Source organism: Papilio polytes, unplaced genomic scaffold (genome assembly GCF_000836215.1).
Source record: "Papilio polytes unplaced genomic scaffold, Ppol_1.0 DF824146.1, whole genome shotgun sequence".
Lineage (NCBI taxonomy): Eukaryota > Metazoa > Arthropoda > Insecta > Lepidoptera > Papilionidae > Papilio > Papilio polytes.
In genome coordinates, this window is record NW_013525058.1 from 1,541,256 (window position 1) to 1,556,982 (window position 15,727).

General features: G+C 32.7%; 3 protein-coding genes across 6 annotated transcripts in view; 2 read left to right on the forward strand and 1 right to left on the reverse strand.

Annotated features, from left to right (window-relative positions):
* Positions 1–2,747, forward strand: part of LOC106111938 (RNA-binding protein 24-B-like) — a 28,569-nt gene extending 25,822 nt beyond the window's left edge. Inside the window, exon 5 of the mRNA XM_013294148.1 lies at positions 158–2,747. Within this exon, the coding sequence (XP_013149602.1) occupies positions 158–288 (131 nt within the window). The 3' untranslated portion in view covers positions 289–2,747. The remainder of the gene's footprint in view (positions 1–157) is intronic.
* A 1,115-nt stretch (positions 2,748–3,862) lies between these two features.
* LOC106111766 (mediator of RNA polymerase II transcription subunit 30) lies at positions 3,863–7,767 on the forward strand. 3 transcript variants are annotated; one of them, XM_013293913.1, is made up of 7 exons: positions 3,863–4,235; positions 4,380–4,495; positions 4,856–4,922; positions 5,444–5,537; positions 6,068–6,281; positions 6,714–6,845; positions 7,087–7,767. In XM_013293913.1, the coding sequence occupies exons 1-7, from the start codon at positions 4,115–4,117 to the stop codon at positions 7,105–7,107; spliced, it is 765 nt and encodes a 254-aa protein (XP_013149367.1). In that variant the 5' UTR covers positions 3,863–4,114; the 3' UTR covers positions 7,108–7,767. The 3 variants fall into 3 exon arrangements, with proteins under 3 accessions (XP_013149367.1, XP_013149364.1, XP_013149365.1); XM_013293910.1 differs by having other exon boundaries at positions 7,083–7,221; XM_013293911.1 differs by having other exon boundaries at positions 6,068–6,275; positions 7,083–7,221.
* A 387-nt stretch (positions 7,768–8,154) lies between these two features.
* Positions 8,155–15,541, reverse strand: LOC106111910. 2 transcript variants are annotated; one of them, XM_013294110.1, is made up of 3 exons: positions 15,416–15,541; positions 9,509–9,510; positions 8,155–8,805 (listed from the first exon to the last, which is right to left on the reverse strand). In XM_013294110.1, the coding sequence occupies exons 1-3, from the start codon at positions 15,463–15,465 to the stop codon at positions 8,516–8,518; spliced, it is 342 nt and encodes a 113-aa protein (XP_013149564.1). In that variant the 5' UTR covers positions 15,466–15,541; the 3' UTR covers positions 8,155–8,515. The 2 variants fall into 2 exon arrangements, with proteins under 2 accessions (XP_013149564.1, XP_013149566.1); XM_013294112.1 differs by lacking the exon at positions 9,509–9,510 and having other exon boundaries at positions 15,420–15,541.
* Between the last annotated feature and the right edge of the window lie 186 nt (positions 15,542–15,727).

A 15,727-nucleotide genomic window follows, 5' to 3' on the forward strand; every position in this document is an offset into this window, starting at 1 on the left:
AAACAATTATAATGGACCGGAAGATCTGTACAACTGATCAACGAGACAATATCTGCCTTTCAAACTATCAAATCAGTAGTCATTAAATATATCGGACAGATGAAGTGCTTCGCTTTGTTACGATCTCGTAAGGAACGTGATATGTTATTATTTCCAGCTGCGGCAGCGGCTGCGAGCGGCGCGGGCTACATGTCTCCGTACTACGCGCTGCCGGGCGGCGGCGTGCAGGCGCCCCTCCTGCCACCTCTACCCTACCCGCCGCAGCTGCAGGAGGCGCGGATGCAATGAGACCGCGTTCAACAGACTCCGTGGCTACACTACTACTCAACTAATACGATGCCTTAGTTTAACTTCAGCCTCTGCGCATTAAGTGGGCAAAAAGCGTAGACAGTCGCACATAATGAGCGCAATCTAGCGGCTGTCCGCTTGCATTATTCAATCTGTCATTTGCGACAAGTGACACGCTGCTTACCTCGACTTGATGTGTAGTATTCGTCCAAGTAGCCGCAATCTGTTGATAAATTGTGATGAAACTAAAAAAAACTTCTAAGATTCAAGTATGACATTTCCAAAGGTGAATTGAAATTGTGAAATGGAATTGAAAATGTTACCGCTACACAACCAAATATTATGTAAACGTTTAACACTAACGTATCGCGTTTAAACCAAAAAGAAGTATAAATGACCAAAGCTATGAGCTTATACCAAAACATTGAAGACATCTCGATACATAATTCTTTAAGGTACGGATAAAGGTGATGGGTCGAACTCTAGTAGACATACTTAATATAGGAAATATGTACGTTAAATTGAGGTTATTCTAGATAATAATTAGCTATGTTAAACAAAGCTCTTGCCACGCCTTCCTGTAATCACATATAGTTTTACTAACATATTAAATATATCTGTACATATTACCCATTATTTTCAAAATAATAGAAGAGATTAAAATAAAGAAAGCTGTTAAATGACAATAAAAACTTGAAGAACTGTCTTTTCACCTTAAATATTCTTTAAATCCTTTTATTCAAGTCCAAAAACTTAATTTATTTTATTATACTTGAAATGAATGCTTCATTACTCAAGTTACATGTTTACTATTTTTTTATTATTTATTTTTAAGTTTTTGTTTTGTCCGATGATTTTATATCAAATTGTCTTGATTTTTATCTCTGATATCTTCTTTTTTTTCATCTGTGCTTTTTACGATATATGACGAAAAATATTTTTATACTTAAAAACATGTAAGTAGAAGTATTCTTGTATTTCATATCTATTTAATTTGTACAGTAATTCTGGACGAATTAAATACTAAAGTTTGTCAAATCACAGCTTACTTTGATAAGTCGCAATTTATAACCTAAAAGAAATTTAGATTTCAGAAAAATTTATATGCAGTCGCTATGAGAATTTTTAAAATATAACGTAGTATGTAATATCATAAAGATAGATATAAAAAAGATGTCATTATTTTCTTAGCGATTGAATTCACGTCCGTCGACTAAGACTGATGTCATAGTTATAGATGGATGAAGAGGTTATGCGATGTGTATGTAATGTAGCTTATCTAAGTCGGTAATTACATGTCCATATTGCTCAATGTGTCCAGGAAGGACGGTTTAGCGTAAGGAGAGCAATAAAGGGCTTATTTAATATTATAATTAATATATGTACTTCTATCGCTGTAAACTTAGTTCGTAATAAACGCCCTTCTAACATTATGTTCTCCAAAGCGGTATAGGGTACTTACTAGGTAGTTTAATTCAATTACTAGTCCATGTAATTTTAATGATAAATAAATTAGACTTCCGCCGGCCGTTCCTAATTAACTAACATAACGAACGCCTCATTTCGATGGTTTCTGCTTTTTAAAGAAATATATAACTTCGTAAGAATACGAGCAATGAAGGTTGTAAATGCTAAGGCTATTACCAGATCAGAGCGTGGAGTGGCCGGCATGTAGTACAAGTTAAGGGCATTAGACCTATAGGGATTACTGAACCTAAGGTCTTAAGGTTAGTATTAATGTAATTTGCTGTTATTCGTAATTTATTTTGTTGATATTTGTAAAGCGTCATGTTGATAACTATTTATTGTGGAAGAGTAATAAAAAATTGTTAAATATTTAACGACCGAATCAAATCTCCCTTAGGGCTCTCGTAGACTACCGACTTTTTACCGGCTGATAGGTTAGTCGGACTTTTAATCAGTATGACCATGTAATGATGTACGCACATTACTCCGATTTTGTTTTACATGATTTTGGCTTGCCGTCTCGATTAAATTGTCTGTCGATTAAAAGTGTGTAGTGTGTGGGGACCGTCTTATCACCATCTAAGTCTTAAGTAGTGATTCGGTCCAATATTATATTGAAATATACACAGTAAACTTTATAATTGTAAGTAGGTTTTAATGTTTAATGCATACCAAATGGAACATTAAATAGTTTTAGCCATAGTTGTGGCCATCTTGCCTTACATATACTACTTATTGTATAGTTTATATAAAAGACTATATAATACATTACTACACATATCATCGAACCGGGTGTACGATTTCAGTGTCAGTGTGCACTGTTCAGTCCATTTTATAGTGCATTTCATTCACAGTAAGCACAATTATTTATGTATTACGTACTCGATAAATGGAAGTTCATAATAAAATACTTAATAATTGTTATGAGTAAATTAAAATTATACTGTAATTGTACTTAATTTAGGTTTAACTAAAATGGAAAATAATTTTGTAAGGTAAAAAAAATCACCGTTTTTTATTTCATCCTACCCCATCTAGTATAAGACTGACCAGAGTTTGCTACAGTTTATTTTAATAAATACTAAGACGTTTGTCGTTCAGAGGAATTTGTGTCGTCAGAAATCTTGGCACGGAATCAACACCGAATCAGTACTATCAAATAGCCTATTGCATAGTAGTATCACAAATCTTGATTAACATTTTTGTTAATGGTGTATTATCTTTCGTAATTGACGAATGTTGGACTATTTAACTTTAAAATTACGAAAGTATGAGCAGGAAAATAATTTAAATCAAATTTAAATGGGAATTAAATACATAGGCTAATAATAAAACATTTCAAACTAGCTTCAGTGAATCAGATCGTTTTATTTATTGCAAAATACAGCTTTCGAAATTTCATAGGATAGAAATGAATTACCAAATATCGAATAGGGAAGCCAACGTAATCTACAATATACCAGTTCTAGTACATTCTACAAGGAAATTCGACTCCCCTTTGCTACTTATTCGCCCTCCCCAATCCTCATTGCAACTGCTTTGTTAAAATCCTGTGGGGTTGGACGAGACGAGAATATTTATGTCGTAAGTACCCTCAGGTTGCGTTGTATGATGATTTAACTTTAGGAATTATTGAGCAACATTTTTACATTTTTAAGTTTCTATAGTGACGCAATTTTTTAAACTTTTCTTCGCACTTGCTGTCATTCTTTTAAAGTTAACTTTGTAACGGTTTTGGGGTTCAGTTAAAACAATATGAAGTAAGAAATTATTACAGTCAGAAATGTCTCTAAACGAACGCAATTAACCGAATAGTGTTTCAAATATGAAAACGCATTCTTTTAATAATCCTTCACCATCTCCCAGAACTTATTCCACTCACGTGGAGTTAGCACTCAAGATTTTATTAACCTTAACGTTTTGGTTTAACTTTTAGGGTGGACCACCTGTGCCCTGTATTTTTTAAAAAACCTTATAAGAAATACCTTTAAACATAATATAATAAAATAAAAAAACGATAATTTTCATATTCACTTTTTGTTTTTTCTTATCTGTAAGCTCTATGGTGTCCCTACCTGCTGTCACTGTCACTATCAATTTGACATACGTCAAGTTACATTGCTGTTTCTGTTTTTCTTAATTTCCGCTGTTTCTGTTTAGTATGCAGGCTTTTTTATTAATTTCACATAATTATTGTCAACAGCACCATATTGTTAATTGCCACATATATTAAAAAAATAAGAAGTACATTTATTTCTTTACATATTGTGTATATCGTGAAATAGAGGCTATTTGACAAGCTACTTGTATTTCCCGGTTAATACATCCAAGTCGTTTCGGAATATAGTATTTCATCAACATGGCCGGACAAGGACACCAGTTCCCTGGTAATTTCCAGGGTAATCCGGGAGCCATGAGGTCAGGATATGGCGGTGGACCAATGGGTGGCCAAATTCCACAAATGCCAAATCAGTTAACAGGTAGCATTTATTTGTGCATCAACTATTGCTATTGGTAACTTGCATTCCTATAAAATTTTGTTTATTTAGAGGAAATTGCTCAGTGTAACAGTTATAATTGATAGTATATGCTCATAATATAGTAATGTTTTGTAATAATTCCAGGTGTTATGGCAGGTCCAATGGGTAACCCTGGTATGGTCGGAATGGGCAATCAGATGGTACCACCATATGGAGCTGCAATGCAAAACCAAATGAGCAACATGGCAATGGGACCACAAGTAAATGATTTTCATTTTTGCAATAGTGAATTGAATTTTAGGTTTTCCATAGGAAGTATAAAAAAATTAGACATGTTTAATTGGTCATTTCAACACTTGTTGGGATAGCACAGAAGTCAGTTATCCATTTTCTGTTGATTAAAAGTGCATTAGCAAATAGGGATGTCTATGGGCGTTGTTTACTTCATTATGTTGGCAAATGCCAGTTGTTGTTTGCTTATTTGTCAGTTTGTACTATAAAAAAGAACAAATTTATTTTCAGCCTGTGTTTATAGAAGCTTGTCTGTATCTTCATGATCATGCAAAAGCTTGCTCCACCTATTTAATACACTTATTAATTGCATTGACTTTAACTTGCAGGGTATGGGAGTGGGAGGAGGAATGGGACCCAGTGCAGCAATGGTACAGCAAGTTGTACAACAACAAGGTAAACATATCTTTCAAACATCTTAAAGACATAGAAGTTTTCTTCTAAATAATGTTTGTCATAGATGTTTAAGATTAGTTAACTATAAAATATGTGAAAACGAGTAATGTGTACTCAGCAGAAAAGTAAGATTGTTCCTGACATATCAAGTTACTTCTATAGAAAATGTTTGTATGCTGACAAAGTTAGAAGAGTATATAAATATACTCTAATGAATATGGGATGGGAGTAATCCCAATAGGTCAAATAATATGTGCTTAATTCTATTTTTTGTGATATAAATGATCAAAAATTAAAAAGGCTCAATATGACCATGTCATGTTGGCACCAACTAATTCCAGACCCTCAGTGCATGATACAAAGAAAGCATAATAAACACTCATCCAGAAGATTGACTCCAACATATTATAATCAAGTAGATGCCATCACAAATCATATGTGACTTAGCCATTTTCAAATTTTTGATGATTTTTCAATAAAGTTCAAACCAAAAGAATGATACAAATGTTTGTTATTTACAGCTATGCAATCCGTACCAGTGCCAGTAGCACCCCCTGCACCACCCTCTGCTCCCCCGCAGCAGAGTAAAGATTTCAACACCGCTTCTCTGTGCAAGTAAGTGGGGTTTTTACACAAAACCCTTTTCAAGTAAAAACCACAGATAAAGTTTTATATAATATAGTTATTTTCTTGATAATATTATAAGTAATGTTACTTAATTTTTATACTTTAGGACACATTTTTAACATGTCTTTTAAACACCCTATTTGTATTATTTATAACAAACTGGCTGTTGCTCGCGACTTCGTCCGCGTAATTAAGAATAATATAAAAGCCTCTGTTACAGATAAATTACCTTTATAACGGTGAAGGAATTTTTTAAATCAGCCCAGTAGTTTTTGAGTTATTTCAATACATACAAAAACATAAATCTTTCCTCTTTATAATATTAGTATAGATTGCATTATTTAAATACTGCTTCACAGTTGGTTTTCCTAAAATTTATTGTATTTGACAACCAATAATGACTAAACAAATCTGATACAAAGTTGATTACCAATACCTCCCTGGGGTCCCTCAATCTAGCTTAACTATGCAAAATCTATCATACTATTAAATGCTATAGTACTGTTATTGTTAAATAGGTTTGGACAAGAAACAGTCCAAGATATAGTTAGTAGGACACAAGATGTATTCCAAACATTAAAAGCTATCCAGCCTCCGAACGGCACTCAGCACGGAGAAAACGCCAGCAACGACAAGAAAGCGAAAATGCAAGAACAACTACGTACAATACGACTGCTATTTAAACGGCTGAGGTTGATTTATGAGAAATGTAATGAAACTTGTCAGGTAGAGGTATAACTTTTTTTATAATATTTTGCTTGCACTAAAAAAAATCTATCATAGTTAAAAAACTATTTAATCTTTTTAAACTTTGTCTTCCATGGGCCTAATTTAAGGCCTGTTCGATTTCCACTCATTTCAAATAAGGAAAAGGATGGGAAGGGATAGTGAATTTGACAGTGCAGGAGATGCATAGGAAGTGGCAAGGTTATGTGCGTCTTCTCTATCTATTAAGGGTAGGCAACGCATTTGCCACGCTATTATATATGAAAGTTTCTTAGCACTTTTTTAATAGAATTAAATTGATAAAAGGAAAAAGATGTATTTGCTTGTAATATAGAAAATAGAAACGTATTAATAATCCTATTCTTTGGTTGGAACATATGCTTGAAATATTCTAATTTTAAGTTAAAAAGTGACTGCAGATGTGTTTAAAATTTTCAGGGTATGGAGTACACTCATATGGAAAGTCTGATACCTCTCAAAGATGAAGCTGATAATAAAACTTTAGACGAGAGACGAAACACGGAGACATACAGACAAATTTTAGAAGAAAATAACATACTAACTGAACAGGTATGTTTGTGAATTTATCATGTAATTTACATTGTTTAAAAGTAGTTTTGAACAATATTTTAAAGTCTCGTAATTGTAAATTATGTGCTGATAATATAAAGTGTAAATGAGATTGCATTCTACCTCGTGTTATGACATGTACGTCACGAATGACGTCATAATAAGGGGCCGGTTCTAGAACATGCTTGTATTAAATTTTTTATATAATTTGGTTTGTTAAATCCGTTATTGTTCCAGGTAGTTACAAAGAATAAACAGCTAAAGGAGGTGATAACAAACTTGAGGACAATAATCTGGGAGATAAATGTTATGTTGACTATGAGAAGGTCATAGAAAACCAGGATATTATAACAAAAGATATATTTTGTCCAATATATTCACATACTTTCTTCTTTTTGACATGAAAACAGAACATGTCAAAATCATATCATAAAATACAAAACCGTTCGATACTTTGAACATTTACAACCTCCTTTTTCAACAAATATATTTCCAAATTCTGACTGTGTATGTACAATCTCGGAAATCCGCAGTTTACTTTCAGAAAAAATACCTTGTTTTATACAAACTCCGTCTCTTATGACAAACTAATTAGGTAACAATGATGTGTTAACGAACTGGATAGTAAAAAGCAATTATCCTAATATTGACCAACATTTTTTACAGATATATTTAAAAGCTACGTCCTTGTTTTTTATTCCGTTTCGAATATAATCAAATCGATCAAACTGTATCTTTTAAAGTGGAACATTGCTAGATTCCCTAATTGTACATAAGATTAAAGGGAAACTTCTCTTGTTAATTAAAAAAAAATGTTGTAAAACCCTGCAGTTCCTCTAGTGTTGATATCCTGCTTATTGTGATCAATGTTAAATGTAAATAAGTTACTGTACAAAGTAGATAATAAATCGTAAATTTAAGAAAAACGTAATTGTAATTATTTTAGTTATAGATATTGAAATTGAATAAATGTTTTTTTTTTTTATTTATCCAGTGTTTTATTTTGTTTTTACTGTTATTTCTTTAGTTTATTAAACCTGCTTACTCATTGCTCACTTAATTTTCCTTTTTAATAATACAAAAGTTATTCTTTAATTATACTCTATACTAATATTATAAATGCGAAAGTGTTAATGCATGGATGGATGTTTGTTAGAGTTTGTAGCCTAAACGACTGAACGGACTTTGATGAAATTTGGTATAGATGTAGAGGATAGTCTGGAAGAACACATAGGCACTTTTGTTTTTTTTAATCCCACGAGAACGGAGTCGCGAGCGAAAGCACTATATTCAAGAAAGAAAAACCACATTTTTATTTAATAAGTTTAATTAAAATAAAGTTTTCACAAGTTTGTGTTTGCCTAAACTACCTAAAACTAGTCACTATAAATAATTAAATAACCATAAAGCAGATGGCAAGCATTCTTTTTAAAAGGCTACTTCAAAGAAACCATTTAAGGTATTCTAAGTTATTAATTAGAATATTAAGTTATTAACACCAGAATAGTATTTTTTTTAAGTTACGTAATTCAAATAGTTTGAAATACACAGTGTTGTCAAGGGTGCTGTAATAGCGAATTATTTTATCAAATTAACTTTTCTTACAACAATATAACACAGTGTACTTTGTTGTTTTAAAAAAAATGTATGTAGAAATGATTTAAGTACGTCTATCTGCGTTCGATAGGTTTAACAACTTCAGTGGCTTTCTTTTTCTTCTCTAGAAACTTCTTTTCGTAGTTTTCTTCTGGTTCCAATACCAGGTCAGGCTGAGATTGGTTTGCTTCAGGTATCTCCGGTGCTGCATCCACCAGTTTGCCAGCGCTCCTGCCAGCTGGTAACGCGTGGAAGGCTTCAGCTAGTTCTGGATTGATCTCCTCAAGCGGCGTGTCTCCAGATCTGATGTAGACGGGCACGTAGCCAGGCACTGGCGGTAAGAACTGCCATCTCGGACGCGCCTCTGGAAGTATTACATTAAAAAAAAAGTTAGACAAGGCATTTACGGAATTCCGAGTTTATGTTCAAATTTCATTAAACACGAATAAAATAGTGTGAGAGTTGCCATACACGGAAAGCTTGAAATATTCTATATATTTCAAAAACAGTTTCTTTAGGTGTATAGCCGTAGCATTTTTTTCAAAGAGTTTTGGTAAATTGTGGTCCGTGTATGGGAAACCACGTCGATACTGAGAATGAACGTCGTGAAAGACCTATGATCGATTAGGACTTAATTTTATGTATTCAGTCAATTTGCAATGAAGGATTAATCATGTACATTGGGTATGACATTTTACTACAACTGTACATTAGAGAAACCTGTCCACGCTAGCGGTTAGCGGTAATACGATTTACATAAAAGCTTCTAATGACTACTTTAAATTGTCTCGTACGAGGTTTAACGAGTCAATATAGGAAATGGATTTACAGAATCTGTTACTTGTTTGCTTCTTTTTATGCAAACGCATTTTGTTCTACAAAATGAATAAATTCTAAAACTCATGCGAAAGTTTAGATCGATGGATGAAAGGATGTTTTTTTTATAACATCAGGTGGCAAACGAGCAAGCGGCCACCTGAATTCGCCAAAATGGCGAAGCGACCGCTGCCCATAGACATCCGCAATTGCAGATGCGTTGCCTTCTAAGATGTTAAAGCGGGCTCTACCACTGTTAAAAGTTTGTTAGAGTTTGCAGTCAAAACGGCTGAACGTAATTCGATATTTAGTATAGATGTAGAGGTTAGTCTGGAAGTACACAAAGGCGAAAGCTTGTAGGTATATTATAGGTTTATTCCAAATAGATGACATTGCGTTAAGTATAATTATGTTAGTTTATCGAATTGATCATAAAATTTTCCTATTAGCATAGGTTAATAGCGTACTATCGCCTGACCCGATGTCCGGACGGGATCAAGCACGCTAATGCAACGTGCATCGTAAATTTGCTAGTAGATAATGGGATAGAATAGACGCGTCTGCTTGTGTAGACGTATCCCTTGTTAGCAAGGGTCGTTCAACTTGCTACTTCGATTTGTCAATACATGAACAGAATCTAGATGTCTAAAAATTTTGTATCGTGACATAAAATCCTGAGAGAGAAATTAATCATTTACTGACGTACGAGAGGGCCAATTAATTGCGAAAAATTGTTTGCAAAATTTTGTTTCGAGAAAATGAGAGCATAGGATATACGTAGTTTAAAAAGTTTGTACTCATTTTGAACTTTCTGTTTTACCAATCAGAGGCCGAGTTAGAAGAGCACGTAAACATAATATATGAGTCCGAATGTTCGATATATTGTGAATATAAATGAGTTGATATCCCTACTGTACTGTATCCGGTAGCCCACTGGTACAATGCATTAAGCTATATTATCTTGTGTTTTAAAATACTTTAAAATAAAACTCTCACTTTGCAAGAATAGTGTAGGTTTACAGTATGGCTTAGAAAACAGATGTTTATTTGACTTCTCTTTGTTAGTTAAACGCAGGCTTTACTTAGTATAAGTGGTTTTCTGTTAGCTTTTACAAACGGTAGTCGAAAATGACGTGCGTATGTTATTCTTAAGAGATTCTTAGTATTCAAAGATATGCTGTTTCATACATTATAACAATAAAACAATGTAGTAAAAGATTTTTTGTACGTTCATAAAATATTCATCAAAAAATAAAACTAATTCGTCTAATATTTTCGCAAAAGTGGATCTTATTTTACATATAACTGTAATAAGATTAAACAATATATTTAAAAGCAAGACATTTTGTAACATATATAAAATTGAGTTTGAATTTAACGGTACCTCAGCGCAGCATAGCTGCGAGATTTGTCTAACTGTACTGCGCAAGAGCCCAATTTACACGTTGCTTTATGTACCACGCTAACAAGAAGCTATCGAGTTGGAAGACTTCATATTGCGTTTTGTAGTTCAATGCTCTATAAATTTAAAACGCTCTTAAAGTTTTACTGCTACACAACTCCCTTAATGATAACTAGTGCGAAATATACAACCTTATTGGTGAAAATGTTAAAGCAATAGACGGACAAAGGTAGACAAATTCATGAAAATGAAAACAAAAAGAATCCCTGGATTGAGAAGAATGGACAGGTTGTATTTATTTATTTTGCCTACCGTACCTTATTCGAAAATAATATAGATAATCACGATACGTTACGCTTAAATGCTTTTAAACTTTTTGTCTCAATTCTGATTGATATACATGAAGTGGACGCGTAGAGGTAACATTTGCGTATACTTCCTATTCCCGATAATGTTTTGCTATCATAGTTGGCGTCGAAGGAAAATGCAGGTTCCTGCTCCCCGAGTCCTTTTTGGATAAACAGTCTCGGTAAAACTCAAGTTTCTCTTGGTCAACGGAAAATTATATTTTGATTAACATCCACGAGAAGTCCATTAAGAGTGTCTAACGGTTGATTTTGACTTGAACATTTTTTGCTCGTCAAATTAACTGTAGCCTCTGGTTTGTGGCTGTAATAAAAATATTATTTTTAACCTAAAACTGTTTATTTTTAAGAAACAACATATAATGCCGGTGTTATTTAGATACTTGAAAGTATGGTTTTGATGGATCGACGTCCGTTTGTACATTCTATGCGTTCCAAATTAGCTTTTTGTAATGGCCCACGGCTATTAACCTACGGCCAATTGCAAAGTAATTTACAACATAAAAATAAAATCGAAATAGCATACAATATACTTTGATGATCGATCACATTTGTCACGTTTTTTACTCGGTTAAAGTTTTGTGATTAATGATTATCTACTATTTTAGATTGCAGATGTTTTTGTTGATCAAAAAGTTGTTTTAAACATCCTTAAATAACTATGCCTACTAACTAACCTTAAAATGCATTTCGAAAGATGGTATACAAATGTCAAAGTTTAATATCAAGAAATAAATGTCGAAAAACATGTCGAATAAAAGTAGTTTTCCAGATTTACATATAACCTACAATATTATCTAAAAATATTATTAATAGAAATGTATCGAGCTGTTTGGTTAACTATTTATTAGGTCGACGAGGTTAAGAATTGACTATCTCTAGCTTCTGCGTCTTTATCGTTTGAAGTGTCTGCATATTGCAATAACAAAGTTCAATAACAAATAAGGATGTCAAAGTCGTGTTAAATATTTGAATACATATTGTACCGTAAGTTTCCACTGGCGTTATTCTTGAACAATTACATAATTATTGTTTAGGTTTCTTCAAAAAAGGGAGGGTTAAGGACTGACTGCTTTGATTATCAAGGATAATAGACGGATGCAATTAAAACACACGTAGAACTTTTAACACATATGTGTTTAATTTTCAATTATTTTTATACATACACAGTTAGTTACATTCGAAACAGTAACATAGCTTACGTCCCTTTTAAAGTTTATTAAGCTTTAAAATATACGTAATTGATAACTAAGGAAGTACTATACTATACTATAAAACTCAATAGATTGTGGTAAAGTCATGATAGAGTCAATTTTGTAAAAGCTTACTCAGGGACCGTGTCTATGCGAGTCCTTAACGGACAGTCTCCGTAACGGGAGAGTCATTGTCCTGTCCAGTGGTGTGTAAACTCGCCTCGGAACGGGTTCATCGTGTTTGTTTTTGCATTATTATAAAAATTCCAATTACCATCCGATGGTAGGGGGGCAATGTATATCGTTCGACACGATACCTTTACATTGCTCTGTAACTTAACCCGGTTGTACTTTCACGTCTAACTTTCACAGCAATGGAAATGATTCGGTTAAATGATATCATTCCACCTGTTGATTGTATCTAGACTGAGTCAGATCAATTATTTTTTTGTATCACTGGCCAGTGGTCGTTTGAGATCGACTTCGTGGTCAAGAGCTTCTTTTTGGTCGAGTCTCGAAACCTTTCTTAGAATAAAGATGATATCAGTTCTCGGTATTTTCGATGTGTAGTATTTGTCAGATATAAATAAAATTGTTGCTAAAATTAAATTGCAATAACAAAGATATAAAAGCGGATGTTATGAATCATTCGTGATCTCAACTGTTAATATTTTAAAAATAGCATTTACAAATGATCGGTAAAAAGCATAGAAGATAAACTTAAGAGGTTATCTTCGATTATCTTCCTACTTCTTAATAAAAACAAAACATACTCAATTTAATTATTCAAAGTTATGCAACATAATAGTATTTAACGTACGCAAAAGCGTTTGGCAAAATGTCAGGGCTATAATAATTAAATTGTCAATTATTCAACTAAATATTTCTAAGGTTATTTTTTTTCAATTGAAAGTAATAATATAATAAAAATTACGCGACGTCCGTGGTTTCGGCGTACCCCTCGGGATTACGAATGTGGTAGAAAAACCTTTTTTTATATTAGATCTTGTATAAGATTCGCAGAACTAATATATTCATACATAATGAGAATTACGGAGAGTTTTGAACACATTTTACCTGTGGCGCTGTCTCTTATTTTAATGAGCGAATTTTCAAAGAATTCCTTTTGCAGGCTTTATATGTCGTCATATCATTAAAATAATGTTTTACTCATGTTTAAATGGGTTGATATTTTATTTGCTTGTTTGGGTATCCTGTAGCAAGATTTTGTTATTAACATCTTGCATATGTATTTAAACAGATGTGTGTTGTATGTTAGATGAAGAACGATTTTCGGTGATAACCACGGGTGTGGCCAGAAGATGACCCTAGACTATGACGGGGCGTGAGGGCTGTTAATATTAAATATGGTCTTATTCGTAATATCTAGTTTTATGCCTATTTTATATTTCTGGAGTTTCAAGGGGCTTCACCCCCGTGCCTCCTCTAAACGACATTCGTGTTAATAATTCGACAACTTCATTGAGTTTAAAGCTTAGATGCTCTAATATTAACAATTTGAGCTTTATCACATTTTAATAGTATACTAAAACTTCGCATTAAAAACTCGATTGATCAATTTTACAAAACATTTACGATCAAAAACATCCATAACAGTAAAAAACTTAATCTCCTATTCAAACTTTTTGCGATTTACGATGAATAGGCTTTAATTGATATTATAATAAATATTATTTTACAATAGAAAAAACCGAAGAAGCCATGATCTCGACTTCACGGAGCTCACGACCCAACCCGCCGTGACTCGGAATTATAAGCTTGCTTATGCATCGATTTGCGTGGCTTCTTTTTTGTTTTTGTATTTAATGATATATCTTTGTTTTTATAATCACAGTTATCTGTTAATAAATCAAAATGTCTACACAATATAATATTACGGATTCGTAAACGCTTGTCTATTGTTATGTCTACTTAATAGTGATCTTTTTTATTTCAGTAAAGCAATTTGGTGAGAAACATTTTGTTTAGTTTAAATCAGAACAGGCAAATGGATGATGTGTTTGTAGCTTTTAACTTTGGAAAAGGATGAGAGGGCGCCTATCTTTACTTCTATGACTATCGCCATGATGAATTGCCACTATAGACTGTGTGGACTCTCTTACTGACCATTTAACAACTCTGTGAAAAGGATACAGTCTTAGAGGCAGAGCAATGGTTTCCTGCTTCCTTGATAGAATGTTTGGTTCATAATCTTTAAAACAGAACACATCGAACTTTACTTTAATACGGCAGTGAAAACTCACTTATGCGTAGATGTGTGCCGGTCTTGTGAGCCGTTATTTCCAATCTTCTATATCCGGGCACTCATGTGTTGTTATACTTTTAATTGTTTTCAATTTCAAAGTAACGGAACGTTTTTCGTGATGTTAACTTGTCTGTTTGTAAATCGATTCGTTACATGCAGCATGCCATATCGTGTTTGTTAGAAACAGAGCATGCAAAGTAATCAATAATTTTACTAGATAATTAACGTGTATGATTTTGATGACTAATTGTTAATGCGTGTATTGTAATTGTATTGTCTTGTATTGTAATAGTAATTGATAGCTCATGGTACATTTTCCTAGTTGAAGAAAGGTTTTTTATTTAATAAGTAAAGATTTAAATTGATCTTTCGTCGACATTAAATGCAAATATTTGTATATTTATATATTAAGTTCTTTTAACCCCTTTAAAGTGCGTTTGGGTTCTTCATAATTTTATAAGGTTTAATTTTTAATTAATTTTACTATTTGTGAGTTTTACAATTCCAGTCTGTAATTTAACATTTTTTTTAATCTGTCGATGAATCTTAGAAATATTTTTTCATTGCGGGAACAAGCCTATCTTAAATTGATCTATGTTTTCTCATTACCTGTTAAGTTTGCACATTATTTATTTTAAACTTATTGTTTTAATTGACTCTGGTAATACGTCAATTCTATTAAGATTGTTTTATTTATATCTATAATTTATTTCAAATAATAATATACTGACATGTGTAAGAATTAGGCATTGTATGGGCATATTTTAATTTGTTTATTTATAACATTATTAAATTACCTTAAAATATCAAAGAGAAAAATTAAAAAAGTAAACAATTATTAGTAACAAATAATTTTCAATAAAAATCGTGTAATTAATTGTAAATTTAAGTATTTGTAATAACTATAAAATGTATTTTTAATTTATAAAAACTTACCAATAATCACCAAGCACAAAGCACAGATGAGTACCAATTTGTACATTATTACTAAATTAATAATAGACGAGAAGTATGAACGGGCTACGATGTCGGCGGCAGGGCGCGGAGTGATGCGCCGGACCACAGAACCGGATTAAAAACGCCGGCGCGTCGCGCCGCCCTAGAACGGTACCCGCCAACCTGTAGGATGCAGCTTTCCTCCACAACAATATGTACAAAATATCTATTATCTACATGAAAAATAAGACAATAAACATTATCCAAGTCAGTATATTTAGATTAGCAATTTTTATAATCTAAAAAAA